The 18872-nt window shown below is 36.7% G+C and overlaps 1 protein-coding gene across 1 annotated transcript; it reads right to left on the reverse strand.

The window, feature by feature from the left end:
- Positions 1-1882: 1882 nt before the first annotated feature.
- Positions 1883-16707, reverse strand: LOC106081877 (oocyte zinc finger protein XlCOF6). The gene is made up of 8 exons (XM_059363729.1): positions 15526-16707; positions 15016-15385; positions 8193-9092; positions 5952-6038; positions 5579-5888; positions 5088-5248; positions 2608-2757; positions 1883-2453 (listed from the first exon to the last, which is right to left on the reverse strand). Exons 1-8 carry the CDS (start codon positions 15655-15657, stop codon positions 2335-2337), a joined length of 2229 nt encoding a protein of 742 aa, XP_059219712.1. The 5' UTR covers positions 15658-16707; the 3' UTR covers positions 1883-2334.
- Between the last annotated feature and the right edge of the window lie 2165 nt (positions 16708-18872).

The raw sequence follows: 18872 nt of genomic DNA on the forward strand, positions 1-18872 counted from the left end.
ATAGCTGCCATATAAACCGTTCTTGGGTCTTGACTTCTTGAGCCTCAAGGGGGCCCACTCTCGTCCGATTTGACTGAAATTTTGCACGTGGTGTTTTGGTAACACTTCCAAAAACTATGCTAAGTATGATTCAAATCGGTTCATAACCTGATACAGCTGCCACATAAACCGATCGATCTTGGATCTTGACTTCTTCAGCTTTTAGAGTTCGCAATTCTCGTCCGATTTGACTGAAATTTTGCACTTGGTGTTTTGGTATCACTTTCAACAACTATGCTAAGAATGGTTCAAATCGGTTCATAATCTGATATAGCTGCCATATAAACCAATCTTGGGTCTTGACTTCTTTAGCCGCTAGAGGGCTCATTTCTCATCCGATGTGGCTGAAATTTTGCATTAAGTGTTTTGTTTTGACTTCCAACAACTGTGCTAAGTATGGTTCAAATCGGTTCAAAACCTGATATAGCTGCCATATAAACCTCACTGGCATCTTGACTTCTTGAGCCACTAGAGGGCGCAATTCTTATCTTATTTGGCTGAAATTTCTACAACGGCTTTTGCCATGACCTTCAACACACGTGTCCAATATGGTGTGAATCGATCTATAGCCTGATACAGCTCCCATATAAACCGATCTCCCGATTATGCTTCTTGAGCACCTACAAAGCTCAATTCCTATCCGAATGGACTGAAATATTGCAAATTTGCAAATTTTGCCCATGAACATTCCACTAAGGAACAGGGGCAAGCTTCTCACATAACAATGAGTGCAGTCCGATTCAAGTTTTAAGCTTAATGATAAGGGGCCTCCTTTTTATAGCCGAGTCCGAACGGCGTGCCGCAGTGCGACACCTCTTTGAAGAGAAGTTTTACATGGCATAGTACCTTTCAAATGTTGCCAGCATTAGGAGGGGAAAACCACCGCTGAAAATTTTTTCTGAGGGTCTCGCCAGGATTTGAACCCAAGCGTTCAGCGTCATTGGCGGACATGCTAAACTCTGCGCTACGGTGGCCTCCACTTAAATATTACCCAATGATTTCTACTATGGACTTCAACGTTCAAGAAATCATTGGGTAATATTTCAGTGGAGGCCACCGTAGCGCAGAGTTTAGCATGTCCGCCTAAAAAACTTGAATGCCGAAACCACCCAATAATTTCTACTATGGACTTCAACGTTCAATTCATTTATGGTCCGAATCGGATTTAACTTGATATTGCTTCAAAAGCATAACATTTCTTAGCCATTATTCTTGTTTGCCTAAAAGGAGATACCGGGAAAAGAACTCGACAAATGCGACCCATAGTGGAGGGTATATAATATTCGGTCCGGACGAACTTGGCACGCTTTTACTTTTTTAATTTTCAAAAAAAAAAATTGGTGAAATTTTTCTTAAAAAATTATTTTCAAAAGACAAAATAAAATTTTTTTAAGACAAATTGTCAATAAAAATTTTACAAAGATTTGGTGGCAGATTTCTTTAGTTTTCTTGCAGCGAAATATGGGGCAAGTAGCCGTTCAACCTATCGTAGATGCCAACAATTCCAGTGGTCTAGTCATAAATACAACTTATGCTTGTCAACCACTCTGTTGATTTGATCACAATCGTCTGTTCCCACCGCAAATTGGATCTACAAATTACGTTTGCCTTGTTTAGGTCAATCCCTCGGTGTAGATTGCCCTCTCCCTTGTTATTAACCAAAAGTAAGCAGTTGACTTTTAGTAAAAGTGAAACAAGTTCTTTTATTTTGTGTTTAATTTAAAATTTTTATTATTTATAACTTTGAGCTAAATTTATATATATCGTTAAAACTTAGTTTAAATTGAATATAAAAATAAATTAATAATAATAACAATAAAAATTTTATGAAAAATAGGTAAAATATATGCATGTCCACAAAAATAATAGAACTCTTCTAAATGGACAAATCTAGATCGGTCAAGAAGAATAGGATTTTTATAATAGTTTTCTATAAAGGAGATCAGTTTGGATTTCTTTAAAAGCCTGGGGCTCATGTTCTAGTACAACTTGTCTTAACTAACATTAAGTTTAAAATTTGCTTCTTTTTTCAAAATAAATGCAATCATCATATATTCTTTTTGAGCTTTTTCAATTGCTACGGATTTGGTTACTAACATTGGATTTTAATTTATTTTTAATGTAATTAAAAGAACTAATGGTCGTTTGTGGTAGTTTTTTTTTTAGTTGATTCAGAGGGGAAAAGTATAAATTTGTTTTTGGCAAATGTTTGCTTAAGCTTTCTTTCTTTTGTTTTATATATGTATGTATTAATAAATATTCTTATATTGTCCTAATGGAGCTTAAATTTTATTGCTAAGTAATCACAATATTTACCAAGTTATCCAAGGGCAGCTCTGTGTTATTATTATTGGAATGGGGATTAAAATTAGTAGCCGCCACATCTTCTTCGTCATGCATTTTCTTCATGTGCCCTAGAAAATTGTGAAAATGAAACTGATTAGCATGTATTAAGCTGAGTAAGAAGCAACTCCCTTTTTTGGATTTAAATCTCGACGTAATGGCTGACTTATACACCACGACATCCACCTTTGTAAAATTGTATATGTTTTATATTTTATAACTTACATTTGAACTTTATGTGCGTCACAAAGCTTTCACTGCACAAATCGCATTTGTAGTAAGTTTTTCCACTGTGTATACGCTCATGAAGACGCAATGACTTTTCAAAAAGATACGATCGGCCACACGTCGAACAGGTGAAATTCTTTTCAAGTACTAGAAGAACAAAAAACAAGAAATGAAGAAAAACTATAAAATAACAAGTAAAAGCGTGCTAAGTTCGGCCGGGCCGAATCTTATATACCCTCCACCATGGATCGCATTTGTCGAGTTCTTTTCCCGGCATCTCTTCTTAGACAAAAAAAGGATATAAGAAAAGATTTGCTCTGCTATTGCAGCGATATCAAGATATGGTCCGGTTTGGACCACAATTAAATTATACGTTGGAGACCTGTGTAAAATGTCAGCCAATTCGAATAAGAATTGCGCCCTTTGGGGGCTCAAGAAGTAAAATAAAGAGATCGATTTATATGGGCGCTGTATCGGGCTATAGACCGATTTAGACCATAATAAATATGTATGTTGATGGTCATGAGAGAATCCGTCGTACAAAATTTCAGGCAAATCGGATAATAATTGCGACCTCTAGAGGCTCCCTCTAGAACCTCAAGAAGTCAAGTCCCCAGATCTGTTTATATGACAGCTATATCAGGTTATGAACCGATTTGAAACAAACTTGGCACAGTTGTTGGATTTCATAACAAAATACTACGTGCAAAATTTCATTCCAATCGGGTAAGAATTGGGCAATCTAGAGGCTCAAGAAGTCAAGTCCCTAGATCTGTTTATATGACAGCTATATCAGGTTATGAACCGATTTGAGCCATAGTTGGCACAGTTATTGGATATCATAACAAAACACGTCGTGCAAAATTTCATCCCAATCGGATAAGAATTGCGCACTCTAGAGGCTCTAGAGGCTCAAGAAGTCAAGACCCAAGATCGGTTTATATGGCAGCTATATCAAAACATGGATCGATATGGCCCATTTACAATACCTACCGACCTACACTAATAAAAAGTATTTGTGCAAAATTTCAAGCGGCTAGCTTTACTTTTTTGGAAGTTAGCGTGCTTTCGACAGACAGACAGACGGACGTATTTGGCTAGATCGACATAAAATGTCGCGACGATCAAGAATATATATACTTTATGGGGTCTCAGACGAATATTTCGAGTAGTTACAAACAGAATGACGAAATTAGTATACCCCCATCCTATGGTGGAGGGTATAAAAATAGTTTCATTCGTATAATCAGTTGAAATATGAGAAATGCTGTCATTGTTTGCAAAATAGCAAACATGTTTTTTATTATCTCTTTGGATTTAAAAAGTGTACGTGAGTGCTATTTAAATCCGAATCATGGGGAAGGATGTAAGGCTTTGCTGGGTCCCAGGTCATCAATTGATAATGGGGAACGAGGATCCGACTGGTGCTACGGTGTTAGTGAGCCCTTACCTTTGTGAGCTTCTACGTTAAACAAGCTGTTAAAGCGTGGGCTGTTGCTGTGCATTGCAAAGTGGCGAAGGCCTTGTGGCCGAGTATTTGACGTAACAGGACATCTCTTATACTGGGGCTGAGCAAGCATAACTTCGCACTGTTGATAGGAGTTCGGACTGGTCATTGCAACGTAGGTTAGGTTAGGTTTAAGTGGCAGTCTGCCATCAGACTCACTTAGACGTTTTCGATCATTGTGATACCATAAGAACAGAAGAAGGAAGATGCCTTCTAGTTCCTACCGTTGAACCATCCATATCGCTTTAAAAAGCCCAATAACTTGCGAATGTTCACATCCGCTAAATCAGACACGTTATCAAAGAAATGAGAACCTAAAGTGGAACTCCTTCTAACTGCTAGAGCGGGACACACACACAGAAGGTGTTCTATAGTCTCTTCTTCCTCGATGTCCTCGCAGCTTATGCAAAAGTCGTTGCTGGCAACCTTCATTCTGTCAGCATGTTTTCCGATTAGACAGTGACCTGTCATGACGGACACAATGACTGAGACGTCTGTTCTAGCTAATGACAGCAAAGCAGTTGACCTCTTCAAGTCTAGATGAGGCCACATAGTTTTGGAATGCTCACAGCCCCCTCTTCATCGCCCATCCCCATACTGCAAATCTCAAGACGCAAAATCTTAGAGATTGGTGTTTACTATACTTGGCTATTTAGAGCATGTATGTGTGATTCGCAAATTTTCCGTGAATCACCAATAGCCTTAAAAAAAAATTTTAATTTTTCACACATTTTTCTTTCACAATTTTTTTTATGTGGAGTTTGACAGTTATTCACGTAAAAAGCCAAACAGAATACCAACCCATAAAATAGAAACTGAAAGTTTGCTAAAATAACAGACACGACTGCTTTCGCTTTACAGCGGGCAAAAACTGCAAACAGCAAACTTTTTGTTGATATTACTAACATATTTAGCAGAGACTTTGTTGAATTAATTCACTTTCGTTCTATTCATTGGTGATCTTATTTACCTTCGTGACTCCTTCGATGTTGTGTTAAAACATATTTCAAGGCAAATCCTTTACCACAAATATCGCAAATGTTGGGCTTTTCTGAGGAATGTGTTTTCAAATGCCATTTCATATCTTGCGAACGTTTAAAACGCTTGGGGCACTGTGGACAAGCATGAGGCCTATGTAAAATAAAAAAAAAACTCATTACAAATTTGTTTGGAAAACCCCATGGCGAATTAATTAAAGGTGGTCTCATTTGTACAACAACCATAAATCATATGGTGCAATCCGCCATCTTGCCATCAAGCTGATCGACGTTTTGTCAGCACTCACAAAGAATTTTGTGTGCGTGTGTGTAAACGTGAAATGTGAGAAAAAAGATGACAACAACGTGAATGCAAACAAAAATCTAACATTTTAATATCGTCAAACCTGGCGGGCTGTTAACAGCTGTTCGCGTGAGACCACCTTTTTAAATCCGCCTTGGGAAAACCGTTTAGCAAACTTACCTTCCTTCCGTTGAATGCACAGCCATGTGTCTTTCTAAGGCAGACTTCATATTGAAGCGTTTATCACACTTTTCACATTGAAAAAGGCCGGTAAAGCTTTTTGGCTTTTTGTTCATGATAACACGCTTGTTGTTGGCTATTTTCACAGCGCCCTTATTCTCTTTGTGATCCTCGAGCATATGATCCTTTAGGATATGTTCATTTTCATACCTTTTATGGCAAAGCATACATTCTGTTTTCTCAATCAGTGTTAAATTATCCAAATGGTATTCGAGCATGTGAAGGCGTTTTTCAAAATATGAGGTAAAAACTGTAAATACAAATACTAATATGAGAAATTCCCTAAAAAAAAATTTAGTCATTTGCTACAAACCTTCGGTACAACGACCACATTTGTAAGGCTTTTCACCACCGTGTTGACGAAAGATGTGCCACCTTAGAGTTTTTAAATGGAAGAAATCTAAAATAAGAAAAATTAAAAAAAATCTTATATATAAAAATCAATTTGTGTTTGTTTGTGTGTTCCTTATAGACTCAAAAACGGCTGAACCGATTTTCTTGAGATTTTCACAGATGGTGCATAATGATCCCGTGGTGAAAATAGGTTACTATATTTTTTAATATCTGAATGGAGGGCGGACTCTCCCCCTTACCCTTATTTTCAGAAACGCCAGATCTCGGAGATGGGTGGTGCGATTTAAGCGAAAATTTGTGTGCCCTCTTATAGTAGTCTAAAAACAAAAATTTGGTATCTAAATTTTGGATGGGATATCTGGGGGAACGCCCCACCCCCAAAACCTACAAAATATATATATATAGACCAATTACGACAACATGGGACTCAAATGAAAGGTATTTAAGATGAGAAAACGTATCTGATATCCAAATGTCGGACCAAGTGTTTGGGGGACCACCCCAACCCCCAAAATACCCCTAAATCGGACATATTTTCCCACCATGGCAATATGGAACTCAAATAAAAGGTATTTACGAGTAGAATACGAAACTGATATCCAAATATGGGACCAAGTTTCTGGGGGCCACCCCTTCCCCAAAAAGCTATTTGAGTGTTCTACACTCGCGATTCTGATATCCAAATGTGAGACCAAGTATTTGGGCTGCCGTCCCTTCCCAAAAACATCCCCCAAAGAGTACAAATTTACGACCATAGCAATATGGGGCTCAAATGAAAGGTCTTTGGGAGTATAGCACGTATTTGGTATCAATATTCGGGAAAGTATCTATTGGGCCACCCCGCCACCATAACATCACCCATATAGGAAGTGTTTGCTGACCATTGAAATATGGGGCTCAAATAAGATGTATTTAAAAGTAGAACGCAAATATGATATATACTTCCAAGGCCAAATCAATGAGTGGGCGCCCCATTCCCCAAAACACCCCCAAACCGGTCATGTTTGCCGATTATGGAAATATGGGGCTCAAATGAAGGGTAGGTACTCAACCTAGTAACTTTGGGAGTAGACCACGAATCTGATATCAATATTCCGGACCAACCGTCTAGGGGACGTCCCACCACCATAACAACCCCCAAATAGGACGTATTTGCTTACTAAGACAATTTGGTTCTTCAAGACAGTGGAGCTCGATATTGATAGTTTTTGGGGCCATACATACATATTAGCCGAATTTTGCAATAAGGGGTTTTAATGAAAGCTATTAAGATTAGAAAACGAATTTGCCAATGCCAATAAGGTTCAAATAAATGATATATAGATACATGAGAATAGAGCACGATGCTGATATATTTTCAGGGCTTAGTGTTTGGGGGACCACCCCACTTCCCAAAACACCCCTAAATTGGGCATATTTACCGACCATGTCAATGTGGGGCGGAAATGAAAGGTATTGGGGGGTAGAGCACGAAATTGATACCCTCTTTTGGGACCAATTTTCTAGGGGTCTACCCCTTTTCCAAAATAGACCACAAACAGCAATTATTTAGTGATTATCGAATTATGGGGCTCAAATAAAAGTATTTGGGAGTAGAATACGAATATTCAATGTGTGACCATATATTTGGGGCACCGCTCTTTCCTCAAAAACCCCACAAAGGGTAAAAATTTGCCAATATGTGGCTCAAATGAAAGGTATTTGAGATTAGAAAACTAATTTGAAAACCAATTTTGGGGCCAAGTGTCTAGGGAACCACCTCACCCCCGAAACCACACCTAAATCGGACATCATGAAAATAGGTCCGATTAATGGCATTAAACCCTCCGAGCGAATTCGTGGTCCAATAAAGATCATATGGAATTCAGATAAAGGCACTTATATGGTTATACTGTTAGTCAAGCGATATGCAGATGGCATTTTCGTAGCATGGTATTTCACTAAAAGCTCTTTAATTGTCGAAAATAAATATTCAAAGGATAATTTTGTTCCATAGAAAAGAAGGCGCAGCAGAGCGGGCCCGGTTCAGCTAGTATTATATAAATTTAATTATAAGGAAAATAAGTGAAAATTACGTTTTTAGAAAGTTTCTAATTTCGACCACTTTCTTATGAAATTTTAATTTTAATAAAAACAAATCACCTGGCATAACATTTTCATTGACAAATTTTGATCTTCTAGTCCAATGAATCATACTTACATTTACCACAAAAGGAACAAACTTCCTGACTACGAAATCCCGTATGCGTTTCCTCATGCACCTTTAAATGCCTTTGATTTATAAACAGACGATCACAATAGCTGCACTTCAACTGTTCCTTGGGATTATGCCATTTCATGTGATAGTTCAAACTTTTACTGGAACAAAAACTTTTCGCACAGAGAGTACAATCAAAGTCGGCACCGCTGTGGTATTTTTCCACATGATTTCTCAAATTGAATTTATCGGCATACTTCTTGCCACACGTATCACAGGAATATAATTTTTGACTATGCACTTCCTTGAGATGTGTGGTTCTTGAGGCGGCATCCATGAAACTAACACGACAATAGGGACAATTATATGGCAGCTCTGAGCTGTGCAACTCGGTAATGTGAGCCAATAGCTCTTGTTGGGTGTGAAAGTTTTCGCTTCCGCTATTCTTCCATTTGTAACAGTATTTACATTCAAATGATATTTTCAAATTGTTATCGCTAACGATTTTATTGTGTTCGTTGTTGTCGTTGTCGTTTGGTGGTATCTGGAAGGTTTGTTCTAGGTTTGGATAGATATTATTTTGATTTTGGTCTTGGTTATCTTCATTCTCAATGTAATTTTCATCGGCCTCTTCAATGATGTCCAATTCATCGATGAGCTCCTCAATGAGATCGTTTTCGTCTAAATCGTTGGTATCTTCTGGTAGTAGTTCGTTATTCGTTATGGAAGTATCATTGCTATCGCTTAAAAAATTGTTGGGTTCTCCAAAAGTGGTTTTTTCGATTCGATTTTCTAAAACGGCAGTGTCATTAATATTTACGTTTGGCATGGTTTTAAATGAAACCTCGGTGTTGTCGCGTTCTTCGTCTAAGTGTAAAATGCCATTGGATGCATCGGGGTCATCTGAAATAACAATGAAAGATATGAGTTTATTTTTATAACATCGTATCTTATTTGTGTAATCCTCACCATAGTTTGGAGGGAAAATAACTGTGTATCTAAATTTATATCCTGATCTCCTTGACTTTCTAAGTAAACCTTACCCATTCCGCCCATCGGTCGAATCACGAATTAGGCAGCACGCTTAAAATTTTGCATAGATTCTACTCATTGAAGAGGATTGTACATATAATGCACTAATGACCTTTTACTCCATAAACGCTCATAAATAGATATAGCAACCTTCAACTTACCTTAAGGGTAGTATGCACCTCTGGCGAAATTGTCATTATCATAAGAATGATAGGTATTTCGTTACCTGTACCGCTTGCAAGTAGGCAGCTCAAATGAAATTTTGTTTGCGTAGCATAATAGGCATTGGCGAATTTTTCCTTGCAACTACGAATTAAAATGTATGCTTAAAAGCTCCGTTCAACATAAAGTGAAGGTATTTGCAAACAAAAACTAATTAATTTCAGCACATATGTACTTTATTAGCCAAAAATGATTAAAATTCGGCCAAAATTATAAATCGATGTTTGTCGCCATCCCTGTACCACACCACTACTGTGGTACAGGGTATTATAACTTAGTGAATTTCTTTGTAACACCCAAAAGGAAGAGAGATAGACCCATTGATAAGTATACCGATCGACTTAGAATCACTTTCTGATTCGATTTAACTATGTCCGTCTGTCTGTCCGTCCGTCTATCCATGTTAAGTTGTGTACAAAGTACAGGTTGTAGTTTTTATCCGATCGTCTTCAAATTTGGTACAGGCATGTTTTTCGGCCCAGAGACAAAGCCTATTGAAATTGGAAAAATCGCTTCAGATCTAGATATAGCTCCCATATATATGTTCGTCCGATTTTATTATAAATAAAATGGTCATTTGTTAACCGATTCTATTGAAATTTGGCAGGAAGTATTTTTTTACAACTCTCGACACTACATGTGAATTTCATGGAAATCGGTTTAGATTTAGATATAGCTCTCATATATATATATATATCGCCCGATTTTCACTTCTGGAGCCACTGCAAGCACATTTATTGACCAATCTTGGCAAAATATTCCACAACTTTATCTGAGAAATTTGCTCGAAATCGGTTCAATATTAGATATAACTCCCATATATATGTTCGTCAGATTTTGGGTAATTTGCCATAATATTGTCATTTGTCAACCGTAGTTTTTACAGTTTGAACATATTTGCTCGGTGAGGTTCATCAAAATTGGTTCAGAATTGGATATAGGTCCCACTTTGTACTTATAGGGTAGGTGTAGGGTATTATACAGTCGTCATCGCCCGACATTTGCCCTTCCTTACTGATGTTTTATATTTTTCAGTGGCGACTTAAATATTTTGGCTGCAACTGAAAATTTCGCCAGAGATTCTTACCCATCTTTACCGATACCGTTACGGAAAATTTCGCTGGCAAGTACGCAGCTCAAATGAAATGTTCTTTTGGTAACAGGGTGATATAATGGCATTGTAGAATTTTTTCATGCAATTACCAATGAAAATTTATATTGTAATAGGCCAATGCAAGATTAAAATCAATTATTTGCAAATAAAAACGATCAATTTTAGTGCATATGTACTTTGTTAGGCAAAAATTTTTAAAATTCGACCAAAATAATAAATCGATGTTTTTCAGTGGTGACATAAATGTTTTGGGTGCAACCGACAATTTCGCTAGAGTTGCATACTTAGCTTTAACTTCTTGAGCCTCTAGAAGCCATAATGTTGGATATCCAAGGTTCGATGTGACCCTTTTACAATAGTGAGGTAATAGTGGCAGTCTGCAATAGACACAAATATAGTTTTTAGTTCATGTTACCTTCCGCCTTGAGCGCCCAGGTAGTTGATTTGGTAATGAGCCGGTCACTTGTAATAAGTGACCACTGCCATTAAAAATTTACCGTGCCTTATTCTTTACCCTAATATAGCAAATATGAAACCAATATCCGATGTTGGGGTGTTAAGTTCAGCTTGGTCGAAATTTATATACCCTCCACCATGTATCGCAATTTAATAAGAATTTCTGCCAGTTGGTGCTTCAGCAGTAAAATCGATAGATCGGTTCATATGGGAGTTTATCCAGTTATAGAGAAAATTTACTTGGTACATATGTTGAATATCATGGAAAAAAATGGCTAGAGGCTCAAGAAGTATAATCGGATGAAAGGTTTATAAGAGAGATTATCAGGCTATGAACCGATTCGGACGCGCAAAATTTCAGCCAAATCGGTTAAGAAATGCACCCTCAAGAAGAACAATCGGCACATCGGTTTATTTGGCAGCTATATCAGATATGGACTGATTTGAACCATACATGCCGTAGATGTTGGAAGTTTCAGCCCAATCAGATGTGAATTATTGCCACTACAAGTAGTCCATGTAGAATAATATGGAAGAGAAAATGACGACTCGTGAAAAAGCCTCGAGACACTCACGATTGACACGAATTTTTTTTCTGACTTCGCTCACGCAGGAAGAATTATGATTCAATCACGGTCACTAGATTGGATTTGGATTAGAGATCGTTTGCGCCGGAAAATTCTACTATAGTCTCCTTAATACACCAAAACCCAAAACTCTACATAAGCACTGGAAATCAGCAAAACGGAAAACCAATTTAGTAATAAAGTCGAATGTTGAAGTAAACGCCCTCAATAGGCTTAAGAGCTCGAATCAAGAGATTGGTTTATTCGGGAGCTATATCAGGTAATATACTGATTGGGACCATACTTGACAGTTTTTGAGAGTTATAGCAGAAGTCATTGCCCAAAATTTCAACCAAATGGATGATAATTACACACTAATCTACTCATAGAATAGATTATTTGAGTAAAAAATTATGGGTGACTGAAATTGGATGCATGACAACATATATGTATATTTGTATGTAGTTGTGATTGTAATATCAATTCTTTTCCTATTGGTTGAGAGTTGATAGATATTGAGTACTTTTGTAAATATAGAATCACAGATAGTTCTCAATGCCAGATTAAGAACTCAAAGTTAGGCTAAGATTTTGAATATAAATAGTTGCTTGAAAATAAGGAGAGCCCAGACTGGTTATGAAAGCTTCCAAATCCAAATCCCAATCGGATGAAAAATACTCCTTTTATGGGCTCAATACTCTTTATCGGGAGATCGGTCTATGTGGCAGCTATAGTCAAATATGTTCCGATCTGGACGACATTCTACAAAAGGGTTAAGAGGGGTACCAGAACTCGCTGTGCCAAATTTCATCGAAATCGGATGAAAAATGGTTCTTTTATGGGCTCAAATACTCTATATAGGGAGATCGGTCTATGTGGCAGCTATAGTCAAATATGTTTCGATCTGGACGACATTCAACAAACAGGCGTAGAGGTCTATCAAAACTTACTGTTTCAAATTTGATCAAATTCGAATGAAAAATACTCCTTTTATGGGCTCAATACTCTATTTCGGGAGATCGGCCTATATGGCAGCTATATCCAAACATGGTCCGATCTAGACGATATTCAACAAAAGCGTTAAGAGGGGTACCAGAATTCGCTGTGCCAAATTTCATCGAAATCGGATGAAAAATGGTTCTTTTATGGGCTCAATACTCTTTATCGGGAGATCGGCCTATATGGCAGATGTATCCAAATATGGTCCCATCTGGACCACATTTGACAGGAATGGGTAGGGGTCTACCAGAACACATTGTACCAAATTTCATCGAATTCGGTTAATAAATGAATCTTTTATGGCCTCAATAGCCTATATCGGGAGATCGTGTGGTAGGTCTAAGGGCAGCTATATCCAAATATAGCCCGATCTGAACCGCACTTCACTAATCTGAATAGGGGTCTACCAGAACTCACTGTGTCAAATTTCATGGAAATCCGATGAAAAATTACCAATTAATTACCTCAAGACTTTAAGTGTGGAGATCGGTCTATTTAGCGACTATATATAACTAAAATCCGACTTTATGAGATTAGAAGGTCAAGTTTATATACAAAGAATACGAAATCATCAAAAATTGATTGGAAAACTTTTATACCCAATATATCTGCAAAAGTATAAATACCCAAAAAGGGCATTTATTGGGTATTTACCCAATAAATACCCAAGCGTTGGGTATTTACCCGGTAGAAACCCATCTCTAGATTAGGTTAGATTGAAAAGGGGGTGCAGATATTAATCCGCCCCATGCCACTATGGACATACACCTAAGCCCCCCATAGGATTTTCGCCGTCCTACCGACCGTTTCGCTGTTCCACAATGTTGCATGCGCATACGTCGCCAACTCCCTTAACTCGGTCTGCGTAAACCCGAAAGCCTTCGAGTTAACCAAGTTTATTAACGGCAGTCCTCTGGCCTTCACCACCAAATCGTCTGCTCTTTCATTTTCCGTTACTCCGTTATGGCCCGGCACCCAAACGATGCGGATTTTGCCATCCTCAGAGAAGGCGTTAATCTTCTTCTTACACTGCAAGACTGTTCGTGACCTTACCGTCCTTGTTGTTATTGCCATTATGGTAATTTTACTGTCGGTAAAGATGTTCACACTCGACGTCCTCGCGTTAGCACCCATCTCTAACCAAGTGTACTTTTACTACCGTTTACTGTACACTAGCAGAAAACATATCCGAGCCCCTGAAGTCGCGATCCTCTTTGCATAAATACACCCGACACCAACCTCCGAGATGACAACCACACCTCTTGTTATGCTACTTAGCCAGTACTCTTTCAAAGATAACTAGCTCTTAAGACGGATTTCTTGGCCCAGATTCATTGGCGGAGTACATAGCCGGGGTGAACACTGTATAGTGAATCCAGGACATCTCTGGGGGAACTCAGACCCCGCTGATACCATTAAATCTCTCGGTAAACCCTTATCGCTGTTCAAAGTCGTTCTCTTCCATTTCGCAGTAGAGCCAGGACATCTCTGGGGAAACTCAGACCCCACTAATACCATTAAATGTCTGGGTAAATCCTTATCGCTTTTAAGGGCATTCTCTTCCATTATCCCCGATATTATATATAGCTGTGTGTTGGAGTTTACCGTCACTAGCCTCAGTGTGATGGAGTTTACCGTCAGTAGCCTCAGTGCTTGAGTTAAATAATCCAAGACTTCCCTTTCTTCAAAGAAGTCATGGCATACCTATGCATTGTCCTTGCCTTTACATTTGGGAATATTTTAGGAGTCCTTTGTTGTCTAGGCCTAATTATTTTTATAGACTGATAATTTTTTGGTCACTTGTGTTACTTAAATAAGCGATAGAGAACAAAGGACTATCCTAAAAATATCACATACACCCAAGGGGCTACATTAAGCAATGTACATTTAAAATATGTATGAACACATTCCCATAATAAGCCTGAATGTGTAAACTACTCCATTAGGGTAATTAAAAATAATGTCCTATATTTAAAATGCAAATCGTTGAATTGCCCATAAATATGTCTGAACAGGATGTGTGGCATGGCATAATCGCATATGCCTAACGTTTGCCACCCACATGTGGGTGGATATAAACACAAACACCCGGAAGTCTAAATAGCTATTAACTGGAAATTGCAAATCGTATGGATAAGATTCAAACACAAAAAGTACTTTACGAGCCTATAGGACGAATGATGGCACAAGTAGTGTAAGGGTAGGATGGATATTTTTGAAACGAATCAGATATCAAAAAGGTTCATTGACCTGCCTCAATAAAAAGCGAAACGAAAATGCAAAAACGACACGCCAACCAGAGTACTAACGTACAACACACCCACACAAACTATTGAATGGTGCTGTTTGAATTACTGCAAAAATTTATGCTACTCCCTGTGAATAAATGAGTGGGCAAGTGAATCTGCCTTTTTGTCTGGCGTTGTTGTGTACTCACCATTTTTGCTATTTCTCTTAGGCAGAATACTCTCAATGGGCTTCTTGGGGGGTTCTGGAGGAGAGACAACATTTGCTACTGCTGCCTCCGTTGCTATTATAACAACATCATTGTGAGAGGTTGGTGCTGTGTGCGAAGCCAATGCTGTTGTTGTGTTTCCTGCTAAGTCATTATCCCGTCCATTACTGGACTGCTCGAAACCCTCGAATACTTCATTGTCCTCCTGTATGCTTTGTGTATCGATTTTATCGAATATATTGCTTAAAATCTGTTGGGCCTCCATGCATTGTAGACGAAATTGCGATACGGTGCAAAATTTCGAAAAACAATCGGTGCAAATTTTCTGTGGCAGCCCATCATTGCAGGATACCTGCAACATTGGTGGTAGAACAGACAAAAAATGGAACTTTACGATTTTTATCTATATAAACTATGTGGGCTACATATGTGTGTAGTTTCATGTGTATGTGTGAGCGTGTGTGCGTGTATGTGACATCTGAATATAAATACCTTAATTTTCCATGTATTTAATTCAATATGTATTCGCTCTGTTTCAGGTTTCCAATGCTGTGCATTGAATAGATCCAACCATTGCGTGGGATTATCAAAATCACATTTAGCACAAGTGCGACATGTTTCCATGGTGGTTAGGAAAACTTTATTTTCTTACGATCTGCACTTGCTTGCTTCTCGAACTAACTGTTCAACAGTTTAAGTTATTTATTGGCCTACTTTTGTTTTATCCAATTTTCAATTTATCTATTTCAGCTGCAGCACACAAAAGCCCTAACACTACAACAGTCCATGGTGTTTGAGTGTTGTTTGCTTATTTTCCAGAGTTTTTCTTCAAATTTGACATCCTTCGAAGTCGAGTTCCAATTGGCAACTGATGGTGAATTCTCCCAAAAAATCGTTATTTCATTAAAACCGTTCAAAGTAGTAGGTATGTCCTTTTTCTGTGTCGAAGGCACGACCACACCACAGCACAAACACACAGCGTGCATAACAAAATAAAATTATGTTATGCTCGTGTGTGTATTTTATGTTTTCCTAGTCGGATTTTTCACACGATGATGTGGATGTTGATGACGAAGCGGCAGGGGATGGGATAACGATTACAACAATTTTGAACATACACACAAGTTGTCGTAGTCGTTTTCGTCGTAGTAGTAACACAGATTTTCAGCTTGAAAGCCTCGGTCAAACTAATTTCTGTTGTTTGTTTATATGCCTGATGGTTGTTGATTGGTGTTTTGCTGGAGCACAAGCTACCATTACATCTCTAAGTGTATGTGTGTGTGTACAACAACATGCTCCTGAGGGAGCGCACAAAAGTTACTAGGTTGAGTACATGCTTCTTAGTCTTTTTGCAAAACATTTAACACACACGCATACGCACCCATTACACACAAACTCATTGCGCGCTCTTTCGACAGACGACCTTCATCAAGTTTTGTTGTTTTTTTGCTTTTCTCTTTTATTTTTTCGTTTTCACCATTTCACACATACTACGTACAAGGGCTGTCAGGTTTCAAGTCAACTACAAAATACAAGTGCTTATGCATTGTTGTTCTTGTTCTTTGGCATTCGTTCATATTGTTTTGTTACACTTTTAGAAGGGGTTAAAAACCTGGCACCTTGTATTTGTTATAGCCCATTAGCAAGACCACACATACACAGATTCCCTTAGATTTTATAAGCAACACACACCACGGGTTTCATTATTTTGGGGGATGCCTGCTTGCTATACAAATCTCAGCTGAGTTTTCTTACGCCTATCTTTTGTCACAACAAAAAGAGTGTCTGCCGGAAATATGAGAAATATTTGTTGTTTCTCTTCTTCTATCATTTGCAAGTTGTTTACATTTTTGTAAGGAAGACCTCTAAATGGCATTTGCGCATTGGGAGCCTTGGAAGTGTCATTCTAAACGTTCTCTCATACTGTGCTCATCACAAGTCAAAAATAAATTTAAACTAAGGCTTGGCGCCAAGACAGCTCTGCCTAGTAAAATTAGTGTTTCAAGACAGTAAAATATGTAGAAAACGTTTTAAATTCCTTTGTTTTCTTCGTATAGTTCAAATTGAATGGCAAATTTCGTTCTTGGTGGCGTATGTTTCATGAGATAAACTTTTACTGCATTAAGTATACGCACAATGGTGCATTTACTACTATCAGACCCTATTGTTTGCTGTAATGCTGACTGATAACTTTTGGCTCTGAAAAACGGACGTTAGAATAATAAAAATGTGAAATTGTCATAGAAAATCGAAATTTTATTTGGAAAATTGAAATTTTCATAGAAAATTGAAATGTTCATAGAAAATTGAAATTTTCATAGAAAATTAAAATTTTCATAGAAAATTGAAATTTTCATAAAAAATTGAAATTTTCATAGAAAATTGAAATTTTCATAAAAAATTGAAATTTTCATAGAAAATTGAAATTTTCATAGAAAATTGAAATTTTCATAGAAAATTGAAATTTTCATAGAAAATTGAAATTTTCATAGAAAATTGAAATTTATTTAAAAAATTTAAAAAATTGAAATTTTCATAGAAAATAGAAAATTTTCAAAATTTAAAAATTGAAATTTTCATAGAAAATTTAAATTTTCTATGAAAATTGAAATTTTCATAGAAAATCGAAAATTTCATAGAAAATTGAAATTTTCATAGAAAATTTCAATTTTCATAGAAAATTGAAATTTTCATAGAAAATTTAAATTTTCATAGAAAATCGAAAATTTTATAGAAAATTGAAATTTTCATAGAAAATTGAAATTTTCATAGAAAATTGAAATTTTCATAGAAAATTTAAATTTTCATAGAAAATTGAAATTTTCATAGAAAATTTAAATTTTCATAGAAAATTGAAATTTTCATAGAAAATTGAAATTTTCATAGAAAATTGAAACTTTCATAGAAAATTGAAATTTTCATAGAAAATTGAAATTTTCATAGAAGATTGAAATTTTCATAGAAAATTGAAATTTTCATAGAAAATTCAAATTTTCGTAGAAAATTGAAATTTTCATAGAAAATTGAAACTTTCATAGAAAATTGAAATTTTCATAGAAAATTGAAACTCATAGAAAATTGAAATTTTCATTGAAAATTGAAATTTTCATTGAAAATTGAAATTTTCATTGAAAATTGAAATTTTCATTGAAAATTGAAATTTTCATTGAAAATTGAAATTTTCATAGAAAATTGAAATTTTCATAGAAAATTGAAATTTTCATAGAAAATTGAAATTTTTATAGAAAATTGAAATTTTCATAGAAAATTGAAATTTTCATAGAAAATTGAAATTTTCATAGAAAATTGAAATTTTCATAGAAAATTGAAATTTTCATAGAAAATTGAAATTTTCATAGAAAATTGAAATTTTCATAGAAAATTGAAATTTTCATAGAAAATTGAAATTTTCATAGAAAATTGAAGTTTTCATAGAAAATTGAAATTTTCATAGAAAATTGAAATTTTCATAGAAAATTGAAATTTTCATAGAAAATTAAAATTGCCGCGTGCGACACATTTTTGGAGAAAAGTTTTAACACGGCATAGTACCTCACAAATGTCGCCAGCATTAGGAAGGGATAAGCACCGCTGAAAATTTTTTCTGATGTTCTCGCCAGGATTCGTACCCTGTCGTTCAGCGCCATACGCGGACATGCTTACCTCTGCGCTACGGTGGCCTTCAATATTCATTACCGTTTTGGAGGCCACCGTAGAGAAGAGGTTAGCATGTCCCCCTATGACGCTGGGTTCGAGTCCTGGCAGAAACATCAGAAAATTTTTCAGCGGTGGTTATCCCTTCCTAATGCTGGCAACAATTGTGATGTACTTTGGCATGT

Source organism: Stomoxys calcitrans, chromosome 2 (genome assembly GCF_963082655.1).
Source record: "Stomoxys calcitrans chromosome 2, idStoCalc2.1, whole genome shotgun sequence".
In the NCBI taxonomy this organism is placed as follows: domain Eukaryota; kingdom Metazoa; phylum Arthropoda; class Insecta; order Diptera; family Muscidae; genus Stomoxys; species Stomoxys calcitrans.

Coding starts and splice junctions, on each gene's coding strand:
- LOC106081877 (XM_059363729.1), bottom strand. CDS start 15,657: ATGGAAACATGTCGCACTTGTGCTAAATGTGATTTTGATAATCCCACG. Junction 9,093..15,015: donor TAAGAGAAATAGCAAAAATG/GTGAGTACACAA, acceptor TTGTTATTTCAG/ATGACCCCGATGCATCCAAT. Junction 2,454..2,607: donor GACGCACATAAAGTTCAAAT/GTAAGTTATAAA, acceptor ACAATTTTCTAG/GGCACATGAAGAAAATGCAT.